Source organism: Populus euphratica, unplaced genomic scaffold (genome assembly GCF_000495115.2).
Source record: "Populus euphratica unplaced genomic scaffold, PopEup_1.0 scaffold13.1, whole genome shotgun sequence".
Taxonomy (NCBI): Eukaryota; Viridiplantae; Streptophyta; class Magnoliopsida; order Malpighiales; family Salicaceae; genus Populus; species Populus euphratica.
Genome location: NW_011499872.1, coordinates 909,033 through 931,912, shown reverse-complemented (window position 1 = coordinate 931,912; position 22,880 = coordinate 909,033). Strand labels below are relative to the sequence as shown.

Below are 22,880 nucleotides of genomic sequence, written 5' to 3'. Positions count from 1 at the left end.
TTTGGGGAGAATGTGAACACTAAAGAAAAGCTTGCGGATAAACAACTTTCCAAAGTCATTAATTAATCATGAAAAGATACGTTACATGTTCCACGAGATCAATAGATGGAAAACTACAAGAGCAATTCCACAACTCAAATAAAAAAATTGAACAATTCACTACGCAAGTTTGCAAATATCCTCATATTCAACAGCCTTGAGCACTCTCCCATCATAAATTCCCTTCTCTATCTGCACCTTGGCACAAAACTTCTCTGTATCCACTCCCAACAACCTGGCATTGGAACCTCTATACGCCCCATTCACTATTTTCACTAAACCCCCAATCTGCGGTATCACAGTCTCGAGCTCTTCCTGATCGACCCTCAACTTATGCTTACTCTCAAGCATCTCAATTTCAGCAACATACTTATCAATCACTTTCCTCACTACCCCTTTCTGCTTATAATACCCTTTCTCTGCCAAAGCTTTACTCATTACCTTAACAATAATACCTTCGAATAACCAATAATCCTTCCTGTTACTCCTTTCCTTGGCCTTCTCTTCCTCTTTCATCAACTCCTCCAATGCTGATTTCCCACTTTTACCTCCATTGCTACTTTCCTTACTTCTCCCCGTCTTCCTCTCCTTGTCCTCAACTTCCTCAAAAACCAGTCTAGAACTAGAACTCTCCCCTCTATCTTTCCCAACATTATTACTCTTCAAACCAAGCGCGAAACCAACCTTCACACCACTGTCCAATTTCAACTCCTTGGCTGGCCGCACTTCACCATTTTCTACATCACCTCTCTCCACACCATCATTGTTAACAGTAAACAACTCTCCAGCCTTCTCGATCTGCTTCTTAATCTCCCTCTCTTGCTTCTCCTCTTCGGCCAAATCCGCTCTAACTCTCTTATTCTTCATGCTCTCCTTGAAAATCGTCTCTGAGTCCCTATCAATATAAGTAATGAACCACCCTTTGGGCGTTTCCTCAACTTTACACTTTCCAGTTCTCCCAAGATACTTGACAAATTCCGTCAACGTCGCCCACTGCGTCGAGTTCATATGAATATGATGCCTATCATGAATATACTCATTATAAACCACGGTCGCCGCGACACGAGAAAACCTATGGCTCCGTTTCATCATGTCAAGGAATTCGTTTTCGAATTCTTCAGAGTAGCCGTCGATGATTCTGTTAGGGTTTTGACCGAAGACTTGCATTTGCCGCTGGTGGCTCTCGCTCATACAGTGGCACTTGAAACCGTTCTCGTCTCGACATTGTTTCTGACACATTTGACAGTACCATCGGAGTTTTTGAAGACCTTTCGCTTTGATTCGATTCGCGATTGCTTTCGGTGTGAGGAAATCGTTCTTACCCATTTTTTAGGGTTTGATAAATTGAATTGCAATCGGAATTAGAGAATTACCTAGAAATTTAATAAAAAAATAATAAAACACAAATTAGTTTTTCTTCTAGAAGAAAACTAAAATTAAAATTAAGCACTTTACCTCTAAATCTAAAAGCGAATAATATTGGGGGGGCAAGAAGAAGAAGCAAGGTTGATAAAAAGAAACCGACCGGGCTTAGGATTTTTAGAACGCGGAAGTTAACTCGCATACCTGCGCGTCGGTTTGAAAAAGGCTAATTTGTGAAAAGATCCCTGAGAGTTTGATCAAACCCAATTTTACCCCTGATTTCTCATTTGTTTTATTTTGGTCCCTTATACATGACGTCAAAAATCCCAGATTTAAATTTATTTTGGCTTGTTTTGTCTCGTGTGTACTGGAATTTGTTGTATTTGGACTGGGTCTTGTTCAAAAGAGCCTCTACCGCATACACTGAAGATACCTACTGCATGTTTGACAAATTGTCTATAAGGGTCAATATTTGCTCCCTGTATTGTTTGAGAAAACTCATTTTTCTTTACCCTTTTGCCTTGTTATAGAAAGCCTTCTGTGTCGAGTTTCTGTGCTTGGGATTCGATTAATAATTCTTGGTCTTGCTGGAATCTTGTTCCTCTGTTTATCCAAATCTTCTTTTCTGTTAGCAAATTTTGTTCGTTTAGTTACTCGTAAAAAAATTGTTAAATTGTAATTAGGTTCTCAGTTATTATATATATATAGAACAAGTTTGCAGAGGCAATGGACAAGATAGTGATGGTTATGGAGGATGATAGGGAGATTTGAAGCCGACTTGATGAGCACCGTGACAAATAATAGAAATAAAGATTTAAATGTATCGGTGATCCGTTTGATGTTTCCGTTCCACGAGGAATTTTGAGGCTCGAATTGAGTTGAGATGGTGGCAGAGAGAGTTGAGGTGATGGCGATAGGTGGTGAAGATGGTGTTCGGTTGTGCTGACAGCAGTGAATTACTCCACCATTGAAATATTTTCTGAAGCCACAAAGAGATTTTCCGAAGAGAGGCAAGGGGGAACTAGTTTCACTTTTCAGGAGGACATTATAGTTATTGTTGATGGGTGCATGATTAAGATAATAATAATAATGATAAGGCCACAGCCTCGGTTGGGCTGCTAGCGAGCCCAACTGGATCTCCCTCCTATCTTTTTTATAGGCACCTTTTTGTTTTTTTGTGTTTTTTTACTGTTATTTATATGTTTTTTGACTTGCTATCTTAAAATATTTGTATCTTGAGTTATTTTCATAACTTAATTCAATATTTGAAAATATTAGGTTGATGTAATTCGTTAATATAATATTAGAGATTTGTTAATGAATTCAAAGCTAATTTTATCATTCTAATTAATAAAAATTAAATATAAAATGGTGTATGATTATACAAATTTATAATCCAAAAAATTTAACTTATTAAAAATAAAATATTAAAAATAATTTTATATTATTTTTTATCTTTCTCTCATCCATAAACCCGTCTTTATTTTTCATCAATAAATTAGAGCTCCAAAAATTATTTTTACATCACTCTCTCTAGTCCATGTAAATGCTAAACATACAGAAGATATATTTGTTTTGTGAAAAATAATTTTGTATTTTTCTGACAAGCAAACATTATAAAATTGTCAATAAAAAGATTTATTAGAGATTAGTATTTTTTTAATGTCATGAAAGGGAAAAGTAATTTTCACAAGATTAATAGATTGCTCGAAACCCATTTAAATCATTCTCGTTTGTTTTTATATTTTAAAAGGATTTTTATTTTATATAATCGGGGCCTTGATGAATACATCTTTGAATAGATCTCATGGCATCATAAAATATTCGAGAAATATAGTGCTCTGGAAGATAATAGACAAACTTGGGGTTGGTTGATTCTTAAGCTAGTAGCATTTAGGGAATAAATCATTGGTCTTGTTTTCTCTGCTAATTACATAGGCACAGCTACGTCAATCTAATGACATAAGCCCGTGAACGAGATCGATTGAGACCATTCACGCCATCATTTCAGGGAAAGTATAGAACTGTATACAAAATACGAGTTCCTGTAGCATTTTTCAGGTGCAAGAAACCTTGAGAATAAATTGTGTATAAAATTATTTTTTAATGATTTTCCTTATATTTAAGCTCTTACTGAATAGTGATAACACAAGGAACCAGCCAATAACCAGACTAACCTCCTAAAGATACCCATTCAATTTTAAAAAAAATCTGTAATTTTTGCACGTTCAAACCTTCTTGATTTATTTCTGATTTATTTCCACATACAATCGACTTCCGTTCAGCGATCATAATTTAATTTTTTAGCTGTGAATGCATTCCTGAACATGGGGGTTGAGATGATCCAAATCACAAGAGAGCTTATCAACTCAAGGTCCATCAATGATTACATATTTAATGCATAATAATTCTGTCTTTTTTAGCTGTGAATGCATTCCTGAACATGTGGGTTGAGATGATCCGAATCACAAGAGAGCTTACCAACTGAAGGTCCATCAATGATCACATATTTACATGTGGGTTGAGATGCATAATAATTCTGTCTATTTCAGAATTTTTACAAGATGTAGTTTATAAGTTAGTTCACCCATCCTAGTTATATTTTATGAATAAACAATAAAATAATTAATCAAATTACACACAACTAGCAATAGAGGTCATTTCTTCCCTTTCATTAATATTTTACTTGTTTGAATAAACATCCAAGCGTAATGGAATAGATCAAAGCCAATGTCGTCGTAATATATTAGGCTGGCCCATCTCCTTACGATCAGGTAAAATACAAGGAAGGAACCTTTAATAAACACACTACATTGCTGTGCACGCTTGCGCGGTTCGATTTCTTAGTGAAATATAAATTTCAGCTGTGTTGAAAAGCAACCAGATAAAATGGAATCAAAAATTAAATTTATAAATGTTAATTAATCAGTGAATTGAATTAATATAATAAAAAATTGATTGACCAAAAAACACGCAATATGCTTAAGCTCAATATAATTTCTCAGTCGCTACGATATTCCACCCCACTAAAAAAAAAGAAGAAACCACCCTCAATTCCAGGATGTTTCCTTTGTAGGTCGGTTAATTACCTATCTATATAAGCCACATGCATTAAGAGGAGGCTCTTCACTTCGAACCAAAAACCAAACTGCTCCTGTATACAAACATAAACGCTCACCATCCTGGGTATCAAAGAGGTGCTCGTGGTTTCTAAAGCCTGCCGTGGGAGCCAAGACTAATTCATTACAGATCCTAGCGGGAACATTTCGGTAAGATAATATTTTATCTGCTTGGTATTTATTTATTACGATTAATAATTCATGTGTGTTTTTTAATATATTTTTATGTACTTCGCATTTAGTGAAATCAATCCATGTATGATTCTTGTTTTATTCAACGAGTGGTCTAATGGTTCCGCACTCTGCCTAGTTCCATCCCCGCTTTTCTCTTTCTTTTCCCGAGGATTACATCTCCGAAAAAGGCAACAAGCCAGGTGTCTGATGATCACAAGATGAATATCATTTGTTAGCCTACTCTGAAATTCACGCATACTCACTCGCTCTCTTAATTCATAAACAATATCTTTGTTGTTGAACGGGTAGTCTACGTACTTTTCTTTCTTTCTCCTCTTTTCATTTCAATCTGGAAACATATTCTCTTATAAATATAGCTTAATTTCGGATAAAAACATCAATATTATTTGGTGATCAATTCTTCTTCTTTTTTCGGTTTGGGTCTATTGAATTTCACACAACACTATACGTGTTTTATTACGCACTTACTTGAGATTAATTGAGCAGATTTATTTTGCTTCAACAGATATGGGATTAATTACCAAGATTAAACATTCGAGTCATAGCGAACATTTTCTCTTGTTGAAGTATCCACGACAGCCTTATGAATGTAACGGATCCAAAGTACTGGGGCTTGGCCCATGCTACGAATGCGAGCACGAAGACTGCAGCTTCTATCTTCACGAGGAATGCGCAAATGCTACTCCATGTGCCTTCCATTCATTTTTAAAGTGCACCTTGAGATTTTACTCCAGGGCCCCACAAGGGGGTGGAAGATTCTGTGACGCTTATGGACAAGATGTATTAGGGTTCGTGTACCAGTGCAAACATAATAAGATTGACCCACACGATTACCATCCCAGCTGTTTAAAGCTCCAGCGTAACTTAACAGCTGAAGATGGCACGAGGTTACACCTGAGGAAGAAGCTGCCATCGAAATGCTTAAACTGTGGAAGTAGAAAAACTTCGAACGGAATCAAAGGCTGGTCCTATGTTTCTTCCTGTGGTCAATATTGTTACCATGTAGCATGTGTGAAGGACATGATCTTGAAGAAGTGGAAAAAGGGTTATTTCCTTCAAGATGGCAATGTGAATGAGACAGATAATTACCTAGCACTTCAAAGTGCCCTCCCAAGTAGAGAACTAGAACTCCCAAGTGGGAAAAGTTCAAGCAAGGCCAAGAATAGATGGAGAAAGGCAAAGAAAGCTATTATGCTTATTATTTCTGCTTTGTTTGGAGATCCTTCGACTCTGATTTCATTGTTTGTTCAACAGTTGCTCTCTGATTAAAGCGTAATACAGGCCTCATCGATGATTTTGCTTTCGTTTATAGCTATATTCTTGAAATTAATGTTTGTTTGAGTGCCAATGCTATCTATGTATCCTCTTTTTTTTTCATGTATATTGTTTCTCTGTGTATAGGTTTTTCCTGAAGATTGTGTTTCTCAAACGGTTCTAAAAATTAATATTGTAATTAAGTATCCATGTAAGATTTCAAGGAAAGGCTAGCTAAGCATGCCATGTATAATGTTTTTCAGTGGACATGTAACTATACATGTCAGATTCTAAAACATATTGCATATAAGTCTACTTAATCTGTCATGAACATCTCTTTCTGAAACATTTTGTTATAGTTATGTCGAACGGATTACTAACCACAAAGCACATAAAATTAATATAGGAGGTCTCACTTGTTATATAGAACTATTGCGCTCTTCTGTTAGTGATATACCTTGATTTAAAACTATCTATGTGCATGAAATTTCCCCACATTTGCGTCCTCTCTCTTTGCGTCACAAGGCAGCTCGTATAGTATATATGATAGGCCGGCCAGTTTCCCACAGTATGATCTTCACACTACACCTATCCATCTACAAACAAAAGTAAACGACTTTTTCTAGAGAATAAACGTTTAATGTAGTTAATCAAATAATACTCCACTCTTTGAAAATATTTAAATGAATCAATCTTGATTGTATGCCGTTCATGAGAGAATCGACAGTAATACTGTTTAAAATTATAAATATCATCATGTATTTGCGGTGCACAAGCGACCTGCAAATCAATAATCAAGCCTATTATTATATAATTTGTTCATCGAGTGTTGATCTGCAATATTATATTCATTTTCATAGGAATTTACGCTTTCCAAATATTGGTATGGTTAAGTATCGAAAATTCCATGTGAAATGGGTAGAAATGCTTAGAGTTTTTATGCAACACAACCGGCTTTTTTTTAATAAAAAATATGAAACTCGTTAAACTAAAATAAAAAAACTTCTACTTCTAGATCAAAAGTCAACTAATATTTAAGAAGATTCTTCGGAGATATAGATAGAAACGGACATACATGCATGTCGTATTAAGGGCCGGTGCTCTAAAAATATACAATGAAAATTTTTAATTAAAACTAAACATTTAGAATTTAGATTCAAAATAGAAAAAATATTCTACAAGTGTACAAACAATTGATTCGATAGTCCACCAATAAATAACGTCGCTATCACTTTGATCACTTACTCGGTATTTCTTTTTACAAATAGGAGATTTGAAAGCTAATTTTTTAATTTGTAATTCGTGTAAAACAATTATTGAACACAAAAGTCTATGAAAGATCATACAATAATACAAAAGGCAATAAAAAAATCAAAAGATAACCTTAAATTAAGTAAATATCAGACCAATATTCAAATACTGTTAAAAAAAAAACATTAGATTTAGTAATACAATTTTAGATACGAGATTATTGCAGACAAAATGGACAGTTAAGGAAAAACCGAAGCCAATCTTAGTCACAACAAGCTTTACTTTATCATTTAATTCTATCATGTGATGTGGTATATATCATCGCATGATTTGACCATCTGAAATTCCTGGATGGAGGCAAATCAGCTTGAAATGAATTGCGTCTGTAAGCCTGCCTCGCAACCCTCCAACTCGTGGCTCACCAGTTAATACTTGCTTTATATATAAGCTAAATTAACCCCCCAAGGCATGGCTTCCCAGTGATTGATATTTAGTTGAGTGCAACGTCCAGCAATAACAAGACAAGCAAGGTTTTTTTACTTGAAAACAATGACTCGTCCTTTAGTACAAGTGTAAAGTGCAGAAAAAGCGCTTTTTTCTTCGGTTACTACACACTTGCGTGTTAGTTGACATGGATAATAATTTTCAAATCACTCATTTTGATACTGTTCTAGCTAAAACACATTTTATTTCAGAGTTCTTAGAAGATCTCGGGTATAAATTAGTTAACCCATCCTAAATATATTTTATGAATAGGCAATAAAATAATTAATTAAATTACGCACAACCAGCAATAGAGGTCATTTTTTCCCTTTCATTAATACTTCACTTGTTTGAATAAACATCTTAGCGTAACGGAATAGATCAACGCCAATGTCGTAATATATTAGGCTGGCCCATCTCCTTATGAGGTAAAATACAGGGAAGGAACCTTTAAGAAACACATTACATTGCTGTACACGCTTGCGCGGTTCGATTTCTTAGTGAAATATAAATTATAATCCACCCTCAATTCCAGGATATTTCCTTTGTAGGTCGGTTAATTACCTATCTATATAAGCCACATGCATTGAGAGGAGGCTCTTCACTTCGAACCAAAAACCAAACTGCTCCTGTATACATACATAAACGCTCATCATCTTGGGTATCAAAGAGGTGCTGTAGTTTGTAAAGCCTGCCGTGGGAGCCAAGACTAATTCATTACAGATCCTAGCGGGAACATTTCGGTAAGATAATATTTTATCTGCTTGGTATTTATTTATTACGATTAATAATTCATGTGTGTTTTTTAATATATTTTTATGTACTTCGCATTTAGTGAAATCAATCCATGTATGATTCTTGTTTTATTCAACGAGTGGTCTAATGGTTCCGCACTCTGCCTAGTTCCATCCTCGTTTTTCTCTTTCTTTTCCCGGGGATAACATCTCCGAAAAGGCATACAAGCCAGGTGTCAAATGATCACAAGATGAATATCATGTGTTAGCCTACTCTCAAATGCATGCATACTCGCTCTCTTAATTCATAAACAATATCTTTGTCGTTGAATGGGTAGACTACGTCCTTCTCTTTCTTTGTCCTCTTTTCATTTCAATCTGGAAACAAATTCTCTTATAAATATAGCTTAATTTCGGATACAAATTTCTCTTATAAATAAAGCTTAATATTCGGATAAAAACATAATATATTATTTGGTGATCAATTCTTCTTCTTCTTTCGGTTTGGGTCTATTGAATTTCTCACAACACTATACGTGTTTTATTACGCACCTGCTTGAGATTAAATGAGTAAATTTATTTTGCTTCAACAGGTATGGGATTAATTACCAAGATTAAACATTCGAGTCACAGCGAACATTTTCTCTTGTTGAAGTATCCACGACAGCCTTATGAATGTAACGGATGCAAAGTACTGGGGCTTGGCCCATGCTACGAATGCGAGCACGAAGACTGCAGCTTCTATCTTCACGAGGAATGCGCAAATGCTACTCCATCTGCCTTCCATTCATTTTTGAAGTGCACCTTGAGATTTTACTCCAGAGCCCCGCAAGGGGGTGGAAGATTCTGTGACGCTTGTGGACAAGATGTATTAGGGTTCGTGTACCAGTGCAAACATAATAAGATTGACCCACACGATTACCATCCCAGCTGTTTAAAGCTCCAGCGTACCTTAACAGCTGAAGATGGCACGAGGTTACACCTGAGGAAGAAGCTGCCATCGAAATGCTTAAACTGTGGAAGTAGAAAAACTTCGAACGGAATTAAAGGCTGGTCCTATGTTTCTTCCTGTGGGAAATATTGTTATCATGTGGCATGTGTGAAGGACATGATCTTGAAGAAGTGGAAGAAGGGCTATTTCCTTCAAGATGGCAAAGTGAATGAGACGGATAATTACCTAGCACTTCAAAGTGCCATCCCAGGTAGAGAACTAGAACTCCCAAGTAGGAAAAGTTCAAGCAAGGCCAAGAAAACATGGATCAGAAAGGCAAAGAAAGCTATTATGCTCATTATTTCTGCTTTATTTGGAGATCCCACGACTCTGATTTCAGTGCTTGTTCAACAGTTGCTCTCCGATTGAAGCGTAATACAGGCCTCATCGATGATTTTGCTTTCTTTTATAGCTAGATTCTTGTAATTAATGTTTGTTTGAGTACCAAAGCTATCTATATATCTTTGTTTTCGTATGTATTGTTTCTCTGTGTATAGGTTTGTCCTGTAGATTGCTTTTCTCAAAGGGATATGAAAATTAATATTGTAATTAATTATCTATGTAAGATTTCAAGGAAAGACTAGCAAAAGCATGCCATGTATAATATTGTTTTTCAGTGGACATGTAACCATGCCAGGTTCTAAAACATGTATACAAGTCTACTTAATCTGTCATGAATGTCTCTTTCTATAACATTTTTATAGTTATGTCGGATGGATTCCTAACCACAATCTCTGTGCATGAAATTTGCCGACATTTGCATCCCCTCTCTTTGCGTCACAAGGCAGCACGTACAGTATATATGATAGGCCGGCCAATTTCCCACAGTTAGATATTCACACCACACCTAAGATCCATTTATAAACTCTTTGAAAATAAACTTTTAATTATTAGTGTAGTTAATCAAATAACACTCCACTCTTTGACAATATTTAATCCAGTCAATCTTGATTACATGCCGTTCATGAGAGAATCGATAGTACTACTGCTTAAAATTAATTATAAATATCATCACGTATTCGCGGTGCACGAGAGACCTAAAGATCAATAATCAAGCTTATTATTATATAATTTGCTTATCAAGTGTTGCCCTGCAATAGAAAGAAAATATTATAGTGATTTTCCTTCGAATTTATGCTTTCGAAATAAGAGTGATTAAGTAAGTATCGAATATTCCATCTGACTTGGGTAAAAATGCCTCGAGTTGATATGCAACACTGTTCATGCACGCATCAAGTCACAACCGACTCTTTTTTTAATAAAAAATACAAAACTGTAAAAACTTATTAAAATCGAAATTAACAAAAAAAAAATCTACTTTAAGAAGATCCCTTGAAAATATAGATAGAAACGGGCATACATGTCGTATTAAGTTGACTAAATCTCTCGATGATGCTTAACATTCCCATGGACATGGGCATGGACAGTGTTGCCTCTCAACCCTCCAACTCGTGGCTCACGAGTCAGTACTTGCGTTATATGGAAGCTAATTTGCCCCCCAAGGCACGGCTTCCCTGTGATTGATATTTATCTTTGTATTTCTTTGTTGCTTATATGTCAGGTCCATGTCCATGTCCACGGGAATATTAAGCATTTTCGTTACATTATCAACCCAAATTAAAAAATATAAAATGGTTTCCTATATATATTTCAATTATGACGACTGAAAGTTGAGAATCTTTGAACATGTTGGTTTGTAAAATTTATAAATTAATTTTAATTAATCTGTATATTAAATTAATGTAATAAAAATCGGATTGACCAAAAAACACGCAATATACAAGCTCAATATAATTTCTCAGTAGCTACGATACACTCCACCAAAGAAACCACCCTCAATTCCAGGATGTTTCCTATTTAAGTCGGTTAATTACCCATCTATATAAACCACACGCCCTCAGAGGAGGCCCTTCACTTCGAATGAAAAACCAAACTACTCCTGTATACTGTATACATACATAAACGCACATCATCTTGGGTATCAAAGAGGTGCTCGTGGTTTATAAAGCCTGCAGTTGGAGCCAAGACCAATTCATCAGAGATCATCCTAGCGGGAACATTTCGGTAAGATAATATTTTATCTGCTTGGCATTTATTTATTACGATTAATAATTCATGTGTGTTCTTTTAATATAATTTTATGTACTTCGCGTTTAGTGAAATCAATTCATGTATGATTCTTGTTTTATTCGACGAGTGGTTTAATGACTTCGCACTCTGCATCCCTAATTGCACCCCCGCTTCCCCTTTTCTTTTCTCGAGGATAACATCTCCGAAAAAGGCATACATGCCAGGTGTCTGGTGATCACAAGATGAATATCATGTGTTAGCATACTCTCAACCACGTCTCCAAAAATCATGACGTGATGCTAAAAAAAATTTAAAATTTATAAAGTAATTCTCGAGTTGAGTTTAGATTAAGGCCTATATTTTTTATAAAAATATATAATAATTAAGATTTTATTCACTTATTTGCATCCATAAAATATATTTTTTTTTAAAATAAGATTTCTTCAAATTCAAAAAAGAAAATCTCAAATACGCGGCTAGAGACTCGCTCTCTTAATTCATAAACAATATCTTTGTTGTTGAACGGGTAGTCTACGTACTTTTCTTTCTTTCTCCTCTTTTCATTTCAATCCGGAAACAATTTCTCCTATAAATATAGCTTAATTTCGGATAAAGACATAATATATTATTTGGTGATCAATTCTTCTCTTTTTTCGGTTTGGGTCTATTGAATTTCACACAACACTATACGTGTTTTATTACGCACTTGCTTGAGATTAATTGAGCAAATTTATTTTGCTTCAACAGATATGGGAATTTCCACGATTAAACATGCCAGTCATAGCAAACATCTTCTCTTGTTGAAGTATCCACGAGAGCCTTATGAATGTAACGGATGCAAAGTACTTGGGCTTGGCCCATGCTACGAATGCGAGCACGAAGACTGCAGCTTCCATCTTCACGAGGAATGCGCAATTGCTACTAAATCAGCCTCCCATCCATTTTCAAATTGCAGCTTGACATTTCACTCCAGAGCCCCGCAAGGGGATGAAAGATTGTGTGATGCTTGTGGACAAGATGTATTAGGGTTCGTGTACCAGTGCAACCATAATAAGAACCCACACGATTACCATCCCAGCTGTTTAAAGCTCCAGCGTACCTTAACAGCTGAAGATGGCACGAGGTTACACCTGAGGAAGAAGCTGCCATCGAAATGCTTAAACTGTGGAAGTAGGAAAACTTTGAACTCAAAAATCAAAGGCTGGTCCTATGTTTCTTCCTGTGGGAAATATTGTTACCATGTAGCATGTGTGAAGGACATGATCTTGAAGAAGTGGAAGAAGGGCTATTTCCTTCAAGATGGCAAAGTGAATGAGACGGATAATTACCTAGCACTTCAAAGTGCCATCCCAGGTAGAGAACTAGAACTCCCAAGTAGGAAAAGTTCAAGCAAGGCCAAGAAAACATGGATCAGACAGGCAAAAAAAGTTATTATGCTCATTATTTCTGCTTTATTTGGAGATCCCACGACGCTGATTTCAGTGCTTGTTCAACAGTTGCTCTCCGATTAAAGCGTAATACAGGCCTCATCGATGATTTTGCTTTCTTTTATAGCTAGATTCTTGTAATTAATGTTTGTTTGAGTACCAAAGCTATCTATATATCTTTGTTTTCCTGTGTATTGTTTCTCTGTGTATAGGTTTGTCCTGTAGATTGATTTTCTCAAAGGGATATGAAAATTAATATTGTAATTAATTATCTATGTAAGATTTCAAGGAAAGACTAGCAAAAGCATGCCACCCCGCTTGCCGGCGGTACCTTGATCTATCAAAGCGCTAGTTTTTACGTCAAATATAGACTTCAGATTTTTCATCAAATAATTTATTTGGACAGAAAACTAAAATTGACCGTTACAAGTATGAGTACGAGCTACGCTAGATACCATCATCCTATAACACACAAGTAGCGACCTTCCGTCTTCATGGGTAAGTCAGTGTCTTCTGGGACTTCAGCATATACGAGATGTACACAGTACAAATATTGTATATTACACTTGCACCCGTTTTGGGTTAAAATATATACCGGAGGAAAGTAAAAACGACAAATCCGGGGCCTCTTGATTATTATTTTTTTGATTTTTCAATATATACATACACATGTGGTGTTTCCTGTGTTCTTGATGAACTTTTATGGCTCTGGCACTTTCCACCTTTCAGTCTCCTTTTTGTTTGTTTAAAGAAATAACATCTGCATAATTATTAAGAAGAAAAAAAATATTATTTTAATATATTTATAAATAAAAATATTTTAAAAATTAATCATCACCACAGGCGCAATCACTATTTAAATATCTCAACTATTGTATTCCTTCTGTCCAAAGAAAAAGAAATATTAAAAAAATCAAAGAAAATCTGACCACTGCCTCAGTTTCTCAGCAATAGCACCGAAAGGAAATTCGGTGACATTTTTCTTTCAAATATACGAGTAGGAAATATAAAAAGAAAAAGGTACTTTCTCCGCACTTTACACTTGTGCGAAAGGAGGAGTCACAGTTTTCAATTGTTATTTTCCAAGGGAAGAAACCTTCCTTGTCCTGTTCTTGCTGGACGTGGCACCCAACCAAATTTTTTTGATTAGTTTTAAAAATAATTTTTATTTAAATATATATTTAAATAAAAATTATTTTTAAAACTAATCAAAAAAATTTGGTTGGGTGCCACGTCCAGCAAGAACAGGACAAGGAAGGTTTCTTCCCTTGGAAAATAACAATTGAAAACTGTGACTCCTCCTTTCGCACAAGTGTAAAGTGCGGAGAAAGTACCTTTTTCTTTTTATATTTCCTACTCGTATATTTGAAAGAAAAATGTCACCGAATTTCCTTTCGGTGCTATTGCTGAGAAACTGAGGCAGTGGTCAGATTTTCTTTGATTTTTTTAATATTTCTTTTTCTTTGGACAGAAGGAATACAATAGTTGAGATATTTAAATAGTGATTGCGCCTGTGGTGATGATTAATTTTTAAAATATTTTTATTTATAAATATATTAAAATAATATTTTTTTTCTTCTTAATAATTATGCAGATGTTATTTCTTTAAACAAACAAAAAGGAGACTGAAAGGTGGAAAGTGCCAGAGCCATAAAAGTTCATCAAGAACACAGGAAACACCACATGTGTATGTATATATTGAAAAATCAAAAAAATAATAATCAAGAGGCCCCGGATTTGTCGTTTTTACTTTCCTCCGGTATATATTTTAACCCAAAACGGGTGCAAGTGTAATATACAATATTTGTACTGTGTACATCTCGTATATCCTGAAGTCCCAGAAGACACTGACTTACCCATGAAGACAGAAGGTCGCTACTTGTGTGTTATAGGATGATGGTATCTAGCGTAGCTCGTACTCATACTTGTAACGGTCAATTTTAGTTTTCTGTCCAAATAAATTATTTGATGAAAAATCTGAAGTCTATATTTGACGTAAAAACTAGCGCTTTGATAGATCAAGGTACCGCCGGTAAGCGGGGATGACATGATAATATTCTGTGAATAAATGAATGGCGAGTGTGTGTTATTTCGAGGGCCATTTTTTACAGAAACGGAGGTTATTGCAGAGAAAACGGGGCGAATGATGGGCTTGGTTTTCAGCCACACAACCAAGGCTGGGTTTCCGGACCTAGTCTAGACCCAGTCTGGTGCAGCCACATGGCTAGGTTTTCCAGCTGTCTGGGCCCGAGCCTGATAATTATTAGTAGCTAGAATGACAAATTGTTCCGAAGTTTATGTGCTCAATTCTTCTATAGAAAGACTAGACATTAACATAACATTGATTCAGTAAACTGTTTAACAAAGTGAGACTCTCGCCCCCGCAGCTATATGCTTTAAATTAGCCAGAAGGAAACTAGGACAACATATATTACATTGGTGACAAACAAATTCCAAACGAGAACGCGAACGGTGATTTCTTAGGACTTGAACGGAAAATCAAAACACACTATAAACACGAAACTAGGCGCTGATACAATTAAACTTTCTTTGGGAGCGCGTATGATGAGAGAACGGATAATATAGCCGTGCACACAAATCCGAGGAGGAGGAGACTAGCGGATGCATAACCTTTGTTGAAAAACTTATCACCTCCTAGCCCTGCAAATTGTGTCTTCAAGTCTTTTGTCGCTCCAAAAGCCGCAGCAGCACCCGTGGCTAGTATGTACGATACAACCTGCCCAAACACAAAACAAAAGTGTCCAGCCATCATCATGGAAAAAAAAATCCAACTAAGAAATGTACATATCAAAAGGGAATTAGGTGTCAGGCCAGATCTAGTCCTGAGGCTTGCTTCCACCGCGCAGGATTATCTCTCATCAGAATTCAGAGGCTAGTCTGGGCTGCAACTTCCTGGATCTTATGCACTAATAAACGGGCCAGCCTTGGTTTTGAAGAATCAACTTTTATTTTTATTTTTTATCAACGTCATCTTGTTGATTTTATATGAAAACTGGAAACAATCTTGTGTTTCTCAAAAAGTAAATATTCGAAGCAAAACATCTTTAAAAGCACGAGTAATTAACGTAGAATCCCTGAGTAAACGGGCATCGAAAAATCATACTCAAAATTATCTTCTGAATAAATTAGAGTATGAATGTATGGGAGGACAACGGCCGGGCTAGGCCATATGATCAGAGCAGACTCTCCGACAATCATTTAATTCATATCCGTCGTTTTTAGAGTTTTCCTATATTCTCTGTCCATCCCTTTTTAAGTCAATTTAAACATGGAAATCTTCCAATAAAATCGAGGGATCGATCATGTTCTAAACGTTGTACCTTGTCACCATAGAAATCAAACACAAGGTTGCCGTCACCACTTGTCTGGACGCCGTTTCCTTTGACAATATGGTTTAAAGTGAGAGCAATTTGCAAAATTGTGTACGCTAATCCACATGCAATTGCCGCAAGCATGTATCTGCGATTTATAGAGAGTAAGAGATATTAAGAATCACTAAAAAATCGAGTTTAAAAAAGGCAAGAGGAAGAGAACCTGTATAATTATGTATGATAGCATCAATGCTAGTACCTAGCTTGTTATGCACAAATTCTTGCATTGCAAAGCAAATTCTAGCAAGGATCATGTATCCGATCACTTACCGATAAGAATAAATATCCTTGAAGCGGAATTTAAACTCTTCGAAGCCTATTTCTAAGGTGCCAGTATTGGTGGTCAAGATGACAAGTGACACCACAAGGAAAGCAAAAGTGAGGACCCTCAAAAAAAGAGCGGTCATTCGAGAAGCCGTGGATGGTGGTGGGGGGGCGGTCATTCGAGAAGCCATGGATGGTGGTGGGGGGGCGGTCATCTCTCGTTTACTGCAAAATTAATGCTAGCTATAGTATTAATTTCAGTAATTAGCCAATTAAGAAGATAGTGCAATCGATGCTCAACATTCATCTCGATTTATAACCAAGTTGACGGAGGCTAGAGCCACTACAGGGCCATGATTCCATCGTTTACTTTGACTTTTGCATCACCTAGCATACCCAGCTGGTTAACGAGCCCAAGTAGTCAACATAAACATGAGTTTACTTGCACTCAGAATTCGGAATGTAATTAGCTGGCATCGTAACATGCTTGGTTCAATGACCCGAAACAAAACGTAGAGAAGAAGCTCTCCGTTTCCATCAATTGTGTTCATTTTTCCATTCCACGTATCCGCAACTTCGGAGAACATTACCACCATTTTTCAATCCTTCAATGAAATAGAATCTCATATAGAATTAATCTAGACGTCTTAAAAAACTTGTGCAACATCAATAGTTCATATAGTGTAGATTCTTATTTTTCAGTATAGAATTAATAATTCGTTGGACAACCTGATGATTTATAATTACAGTTGAATTTATTAGATGCACGGTTGTCCTTTGCAAGCATTTATAACCAAGTTGATCTGTCATTAAGATAATTCGAGGTTGAAATTAAGTCGAATTTCAATAAAAATTAGAAAAAAATCACTTAATATAATTTGATAAAAAAAACTTAAATTGATACATGAATCTATTAGCCTAGAAAAAACTCAGTTATGATTTATTAATATTTTTTATTTTTTTAAATGATATCATTTTTTAGTTTTTTTATAAAATAAAAAAATTGAGTGAGCTCAATTACTTTTAACCGTACAATTGGTCAAATCAATTTTAAATTCCCGTAGGAATGAATAAATGATCTTGAACTTAACCTCCAACATGCGGATTAATTAAAACAATATCTAAATTGATCACTGATTGGTTTATAACGGTGCAAACTCTCATTTCCAACCGAATGTCATGTGATCATGTCTAAGTATTGTCAGCTATCTCTACTAATCTGGTTTCATGCGTGTTCGTCCGATATCAAAGCAAAGGTTGTGGGCTGTCACCGCATCAGAATCGCGTGCTGTCAGTATAAGTTTCATTAAAATATTTATAGATTAAGCACAAGTTGACTTGATGTCTTCTCGTTTTAGAATTTACCTCTTAACTCAGAATCGCTTGCAAACATTTTGGCGCTCAGTTTTGTACTTAATCCTGTCGATAGAATAATTATAGATAAATTATTAATATCAATATTAATTAAAAAAATTATCAGTAAAATTGTTAAATCTAAGTAATGCTCAAAGCTGCACAAGATATTGCTCTTGTGAGATAAGTCGTCCACTTGTCGTCTACCATGGATTGCTGGCCTGGCCTGAAGCAAATTTTCGGTGTTGCAAACTACTCTCGTCCTGGGGCATGGGAAAGACAACCCTTTAAAAACATTTTTTTTCCCTTTATGTTAATACGACCAAGTTTGGATCGGGTTATCCAAAACATTAAAAACTTGACTAAAATATCAATTAATTTGTTTAAAATCAATATATTTTAACCGGTTCAATAAAAAATATAATATAAATTAAACTTTGATACCGAGGTAACCACGAGATTAGTTTAAATATAATATAAATTAAACTTTGATACCGAGTTAACCACGAGATTAGTTTAACATATGACATGAACAAATAAAATGTGGTAGATGTTTTCATATTCTATTCAAGCCATAACTTCACTGTCGCCCTAGGCCCTTCCTGGCTAAATGATGGGCCGTTTGGTATTACTTCTTCAACAACCACTAGCCATTTCAACTCTTTAATTGCATTATACACAAATTGTATACAAAAATATGCGGTCCCGACTCCCATTAGTCTCTCATACATGTACGATTATGTGTTTTTTGTTTTATTTTTTATGAGAGCGTTCCGGTTTAATTAGGATTTATGAAAAAAATGAAACTCGAACTTGGAATTTCAACCCCCCTTCAGTAAAAACCACCGCCCGTCTATAAATTTAATTCTAAGAAGTGTTGTTTTGGAGCATATTTATAGTTTATTATGAATTAATAAACATTTTTATTATTTATTTAATGATTAAGTTTGTCACGGGACTCGCAGCTTTAGTGTATCAGATTTATTTATTTTTTCTTTTAATTGAAATTTATACAAACCTCCACAACAGGATTAATTTATTCAAGCAAATCCTCTTTTCCATGACTTCTTGATTCAAATTATTGATGATTTAGTGATCATTCGACCTGTCATAGCTCATGGATTGCTGATTCCCCCGCACTTCAGCCAAGTGTAAAACTTCTCACCATCGTTTTTCTTGGAGAAAAAAAAAAGGAGGCCCGATTAAAGGTGATCCATATGCACCCATCAAATTCAGACTTTTTTTGTTCGTTCCAAAACAAAACCCAGCTTGGTGGGCTGAATTGGGCCCGAACGGCATGGTTAATTTCCTTCCATAAGTGCCCTCTCAGGTCACTCCTGCGCAATCTTGAGCAATTGCTTTAGCCACGTGAACGCATTAAATCAGCCTTCGTTCTGTTCCATGGAAACTTAAGATTCTCCCCGAACAGTCGTCCAAATAATAGAATAGGACGGGTCAAAAGCAGATGATAGAACAGAAAACGTGAGAGAATTTTAGCTTCTCCGAGTTGCCTAGGGTGCTGCCATTCGCACCTTTTATCTTGAAGAATGTGATGAGCTTCGGTACAATCTAAAGCCGGCCTTAAATTGATTAAACAGGCCTTCTCTTTAGCATGGAACCAGTGTCTTTTGCCTGTCAAATATGATTTTGTGACCACTTTTCTGTATCCCCACAACCTCACTACGGTTAATTTAAGCTTCTAGCCAGGACTCCTCCCATTGATCTTGCCGCCGGTTAAACATTTTCGATTCACGGGGACCCATTCACCCAAGATTCCCATGATGCACACCACTAGTCCATGTCATGATATCCAAATGGGCCTACTAGTTGGAACCTAACCGAGTGCAATTCACCTAAATGTTTGATCATACTGAAAAAATGAGAAAAAAAAAAATCACACCCAAGCATATGTAAAACGATCTCAACATATATAGCGTGGCAATAAAAAATAGACCGAATAAAATGTTAATATATCTTATAATCAAAAGATTAACCTACGAATCTCATAACTTAGATTGAATGACAATAACACCTTTTATTCATTTCTTCTTGTTATAAGGCAGCCTGCTTTTTTCAAATCTGATTTGCAAATACAATTCCCTCTTTGAATAAAACTTTAATGTCTTCAGGTCTAGGAAATTAGGCCCTTTACATATATAAAAGTTTTGAAATTCTATTTGGTTGATTTTTTTCTTATCTTCAATTCTACATATAAGATTTTATTCCATCCTTTTGTTTATTTATTATTATCGAAGCCTGGTATTTTCAGATATTGTTTTCGGATATGATTATCTATTCGAATGAGAGTTTTATGTCAATCGATTGGGTAAATGTTTTGATATTTTATTTTGTTATATGAATAAGATTGATGTCCACTGACAATGTTGGAAGACTAAAATCTTTCATTAATGGAGCTTGGTAATGCAATTCTTTTCTCCATTGATCTATATGGTAGAAAGGAATTTGTCTACGTTCATGATTTGAAAGAAACATGCTATTTTTTCAAAAAAAAAAAAAGTTTTGAAGGTTCATAAATCTTTATTTTTCATTCATGAAAAGTTCAAAAATTGCCATGAAAGACATTAATGATTCATCAAATCTATGAAGAATTTTAACATATTTTTTATAACAAGGTTAATTAAGGGAGTAATTCACTTTTATGAACGTGATATTAATATATATATTTTTAAATTATAAGAACAACATCAACATATAAACTGAATAAGTCATTTTCTTATAGCTAGCTCAAATCAACAACCTTTGCTATTAGTATACTAATTGTGGTTGATGAGTTGAAGAGTGAAGATCCATACTTTAATTTCAAGTAACATTAACTTTGGTCGGAAGTATCATTTACATTGACATTAAGAAGACTTTAAGGACAACTGACATGACATGGCTGTAGCTAATAGTCAAAACAGGGAAGGTCTCGTTGAAAAAAGGTTATGTCTGTCAATTGCCCTATCTCATTATCAATTAATCATGGAATCACCTCAATCAAAGGTAGAAATTTGATGAGTAATACCACCAATAAAGCTCATAAATCCTCTCAAAGTTGTTTTGACTCTCGAGTCTCGACTCACGAGAACCGAGAGAGAATGGCGCTGGACCCGTTCCCGTTTTTTAGTTTTGCCACCACCAATTCTGGTAACGAGTAGCTCAAGAGTTGGGCTAGATTAAAGAGGTTTCTTTTTTCTTTCTCAAATCCAAATAAAAATAGTGCAAGATGATGATATATCCAGACTACTTTAAGGCCTAAAGTGAGTGGGACGTCGACGTCATATGAATTTAAACAGAGGTAAATAATCAAGTAATTAAGACCCCAATGTTGTAGCCACATAAGAAAGAGTTACGGAGTTATATCAGCCAGGGAGTACTCTGACCGACCTCTTTAATGGCAACACACTTTCTTAGCAAGTTCTTTTGAATCAATGCTTTTTAGGAACAGACAATTATACATAATATATCCACAATTTTGCCTGTTATTTAATTACCAGACACGACAACTCTTGATCTGATATTTTGAGAGAGATAATGACAACAACCAAAACCATATAATTGGCTTTTCATTGGTGTAATCCTCGGTCAAACCTTGTAGGCAAAAAAAGCATCCCCATGCACTACAGATAATTACAGTGTGAGATGTTTGCTTGATTAGCAGAATCGATTTTTCATATAATCTAGCACTAAGGTCCACAATCACTTGTCAGCTAGCTAGGATAGCATGAATGGGAATTCTAAGCAAGAGCTTTCAGTAAAGCCAAGATACACATGCATTATAACTTAAGCATGAAGATAGTTATGAGCATCTATATGAAAAAAGTTAAATATCTGGTGGCTGAATATCTTCGAAGAAAACTTGAGCCATCCTTGCTCATAATTAAAGGCCTGGACTATAATATGTGAATGAGACATGACTGCTAATGAAAGAGCATTCCTGTATGTATGGCATGATATATAGCAATGGTCCTCCATATATAACCTTTCTGAACATTGCCCTAGTATATGTTTGTGCAAGTCCTGCTTAATCTAGTATCTTTTACCTGTTCGTTTTTCTTTTCTACAACAGTCCAAGATTTTTTTTTTTTAAAAAAAAAGATAACCTCTCCAATCTTAATCATTTTTATTTTAAAACTACCTTGCTAGCATATTCTTTTTAGTATTGAAAATTAGTTTCGACTTTACAGCTTGTAATACTAGAATTAGTATAGAATCTTTCTGTTACATACGAATAAAGATAGATTCAAACAATAAAAATCAAGGAGATCGCTGTCTTTAACTTATTTGGTAAAAGTAAAATTCAGCAGGGAAAGAACCACGGCACGTTCCAAATTGCATTTAAGGGCCTGCGAAATCACTAGCCTTGGAAATTAATACAAACATACTATAATATTGTTGTTATATATGCTCTTAACACAATGATGCCCTCAAAACATCGTCTTCAATTACGAGTAAGGAAGAGGGAGACTGGAAAAATTGATGATTACTATAACCTAGATGATCAATGACCGAATTACTATTTGATTATTTTTCACCTAATTGAAATATTGGATTCGTGAAGCATTTAACAACTTAGGGAATGCGCCACCAAGAAAAGGAAACATTTGATGGTGGATTTCTTTTAAGTTTGGCTGCAACGATCCTCGGGTACTTAATTTTGTGAAATGTTATAACCAAATGAAAACTATTTTGTAATTATAAGCATAAATAAAATCAGTATTATCTCTTAAAGGAATAATAAAATGACAAAGGGACGTGTTTTTTATATAATGGTGCATATACTTGGTGATATTAATTATTGTTTTTTACTTATATATGCTTCTAAATGGGATCTCCTTTTTTGTGTTGCCCTTCAAGTATAATATCCCCGGCAGCACAATTTCAAAGGGCTTTTGGGATTTTTTTCGTGAGGATGTTCTCCTGTGCTAGTGAAGATAATTACAGAT

At 35.3% G+C, this 22,880-nt stretch overlaps 5 protein-coding genes across 6 annotated transcripts; 3 read left to right on the top strand and 2 right to left on the bottom strand.

Moving 5' to 3' along the window:
- Nucleotides 1-1,598, bottom strand: LOC105127545 (DNA/RNA-binding protein Kin17, conserved region). Its single transcript, XM_011028889.1, has 2 exons — nt 1,495-1,598; nt 1-1,412 (listed from the first exon to the last, which is right to left on the bottom strand). The coding sequence occupies exon 2, from the start codon at nt 1,363-1,365 to the stop codon at nt 160-162; it is 1,206 nt and encodes a 401-aa protein (XP_011027191.1). The 5' UTR covers nt 1,366-1,412; nt 1,495-1,598; the 3' UTR covers nt 1-159.
- A 2,842-nt stretch (nt 1,599-4,440) lies between these two features.
- LOC105127544 (uncharacterized) lies at nt 4,441-6,197 on the top strand. The gene is made up of 2 exons (XM_011028888.1): nt 4,441-4,670; nt 5,221-6,197. Exon 2 carries the CDS (start codon nt 5,223-5,225, stop codon nt 5,982-5,984), a length of 762 nt encoding a protein of 253 aa, XP_011027190.1. The 5' UTR covers nt 4,441-4,670; nt 5,221-5,222; the 3' UTR covers nt 5,985-6,197.
- Nucleotides 6,198-8,254: 2,057 nt separating this feature from the next.
- LOC105127542 (uncharacterized) lies at nt 8,255-13,189 on the top strand. 2 transcript variants are annotated; one of them, XM_011028887.1, is made up of 3 exons: nt 8,255-8,375; nt 11,418-11,492; nt 12,246-13,189. In XM_011028887.1, the coding sequence occupies exon 3, from the start codon at nt 12,248-12,250 to the stop codon at nt 13,007-13,009; it is 762 nt and encodes a 253-aa protein (XP_011027189.1). In that variant the 5' UTR covers nt 8,255-8,375; nt 11,418-11,492; nt 12,246-12,247; the 3' UTR covers nt 13,010-13,189. The 2 variants fall into 2 exon arrangements, with proteins under 2 accessions (XP_011027189.1, XP_011027188.1); XM_011028886.1 differs by lacking the exon at nt 8,255-8,375 and having other exon boundaries at nt 11,229-11,492.
- On the top strand, nt 8,371-10,006 carry LOC105127541 (uncharacterized). Its single transcript, XM_011028885.1, has 2 exons — nt 8,371-8,446; nt 9,031-10,006. The coding sequence occupies exon 2, from the start codon at nt 9,033-9,035 to the stop codon at nt 9,795-9,797; it is 765 nt and encodes a 254-aa protein (XP_011027187.1). The 5' UTR covers nt 8,371-8,446; nt 9,031-9,032; the 3' UTR covers nt 9,798-10,006.
- Nucleotides 13,190-15,201: 2,012 nt separating the features above from the next.
- On the bottom strand, nt 15,202-16,900 carry LOC105127540 (CASP-like protein 4D1). The gene is made up of 3 exons (XM_011028884.1): nt 16,588-16,900; nt 16,267-16,405; nt 15,202-15,662 (listed from the first exon to the last, which is right to left on the bottom strand). The coding sequence occupies exons 1-3, from the start codon at nt 16,794-16,796 to the stop codon at nt 15,465-15,467; spliced, it is 546 nt and encodes a 181-aa protein (XP_011027186.1). The 5' UTR covers nt 16,797-16,900; the 3' UTR covers nt 15,202-15,464.
- Nucleotides 16,901-22,880: the final 5,980 nt, after the last annotated feature.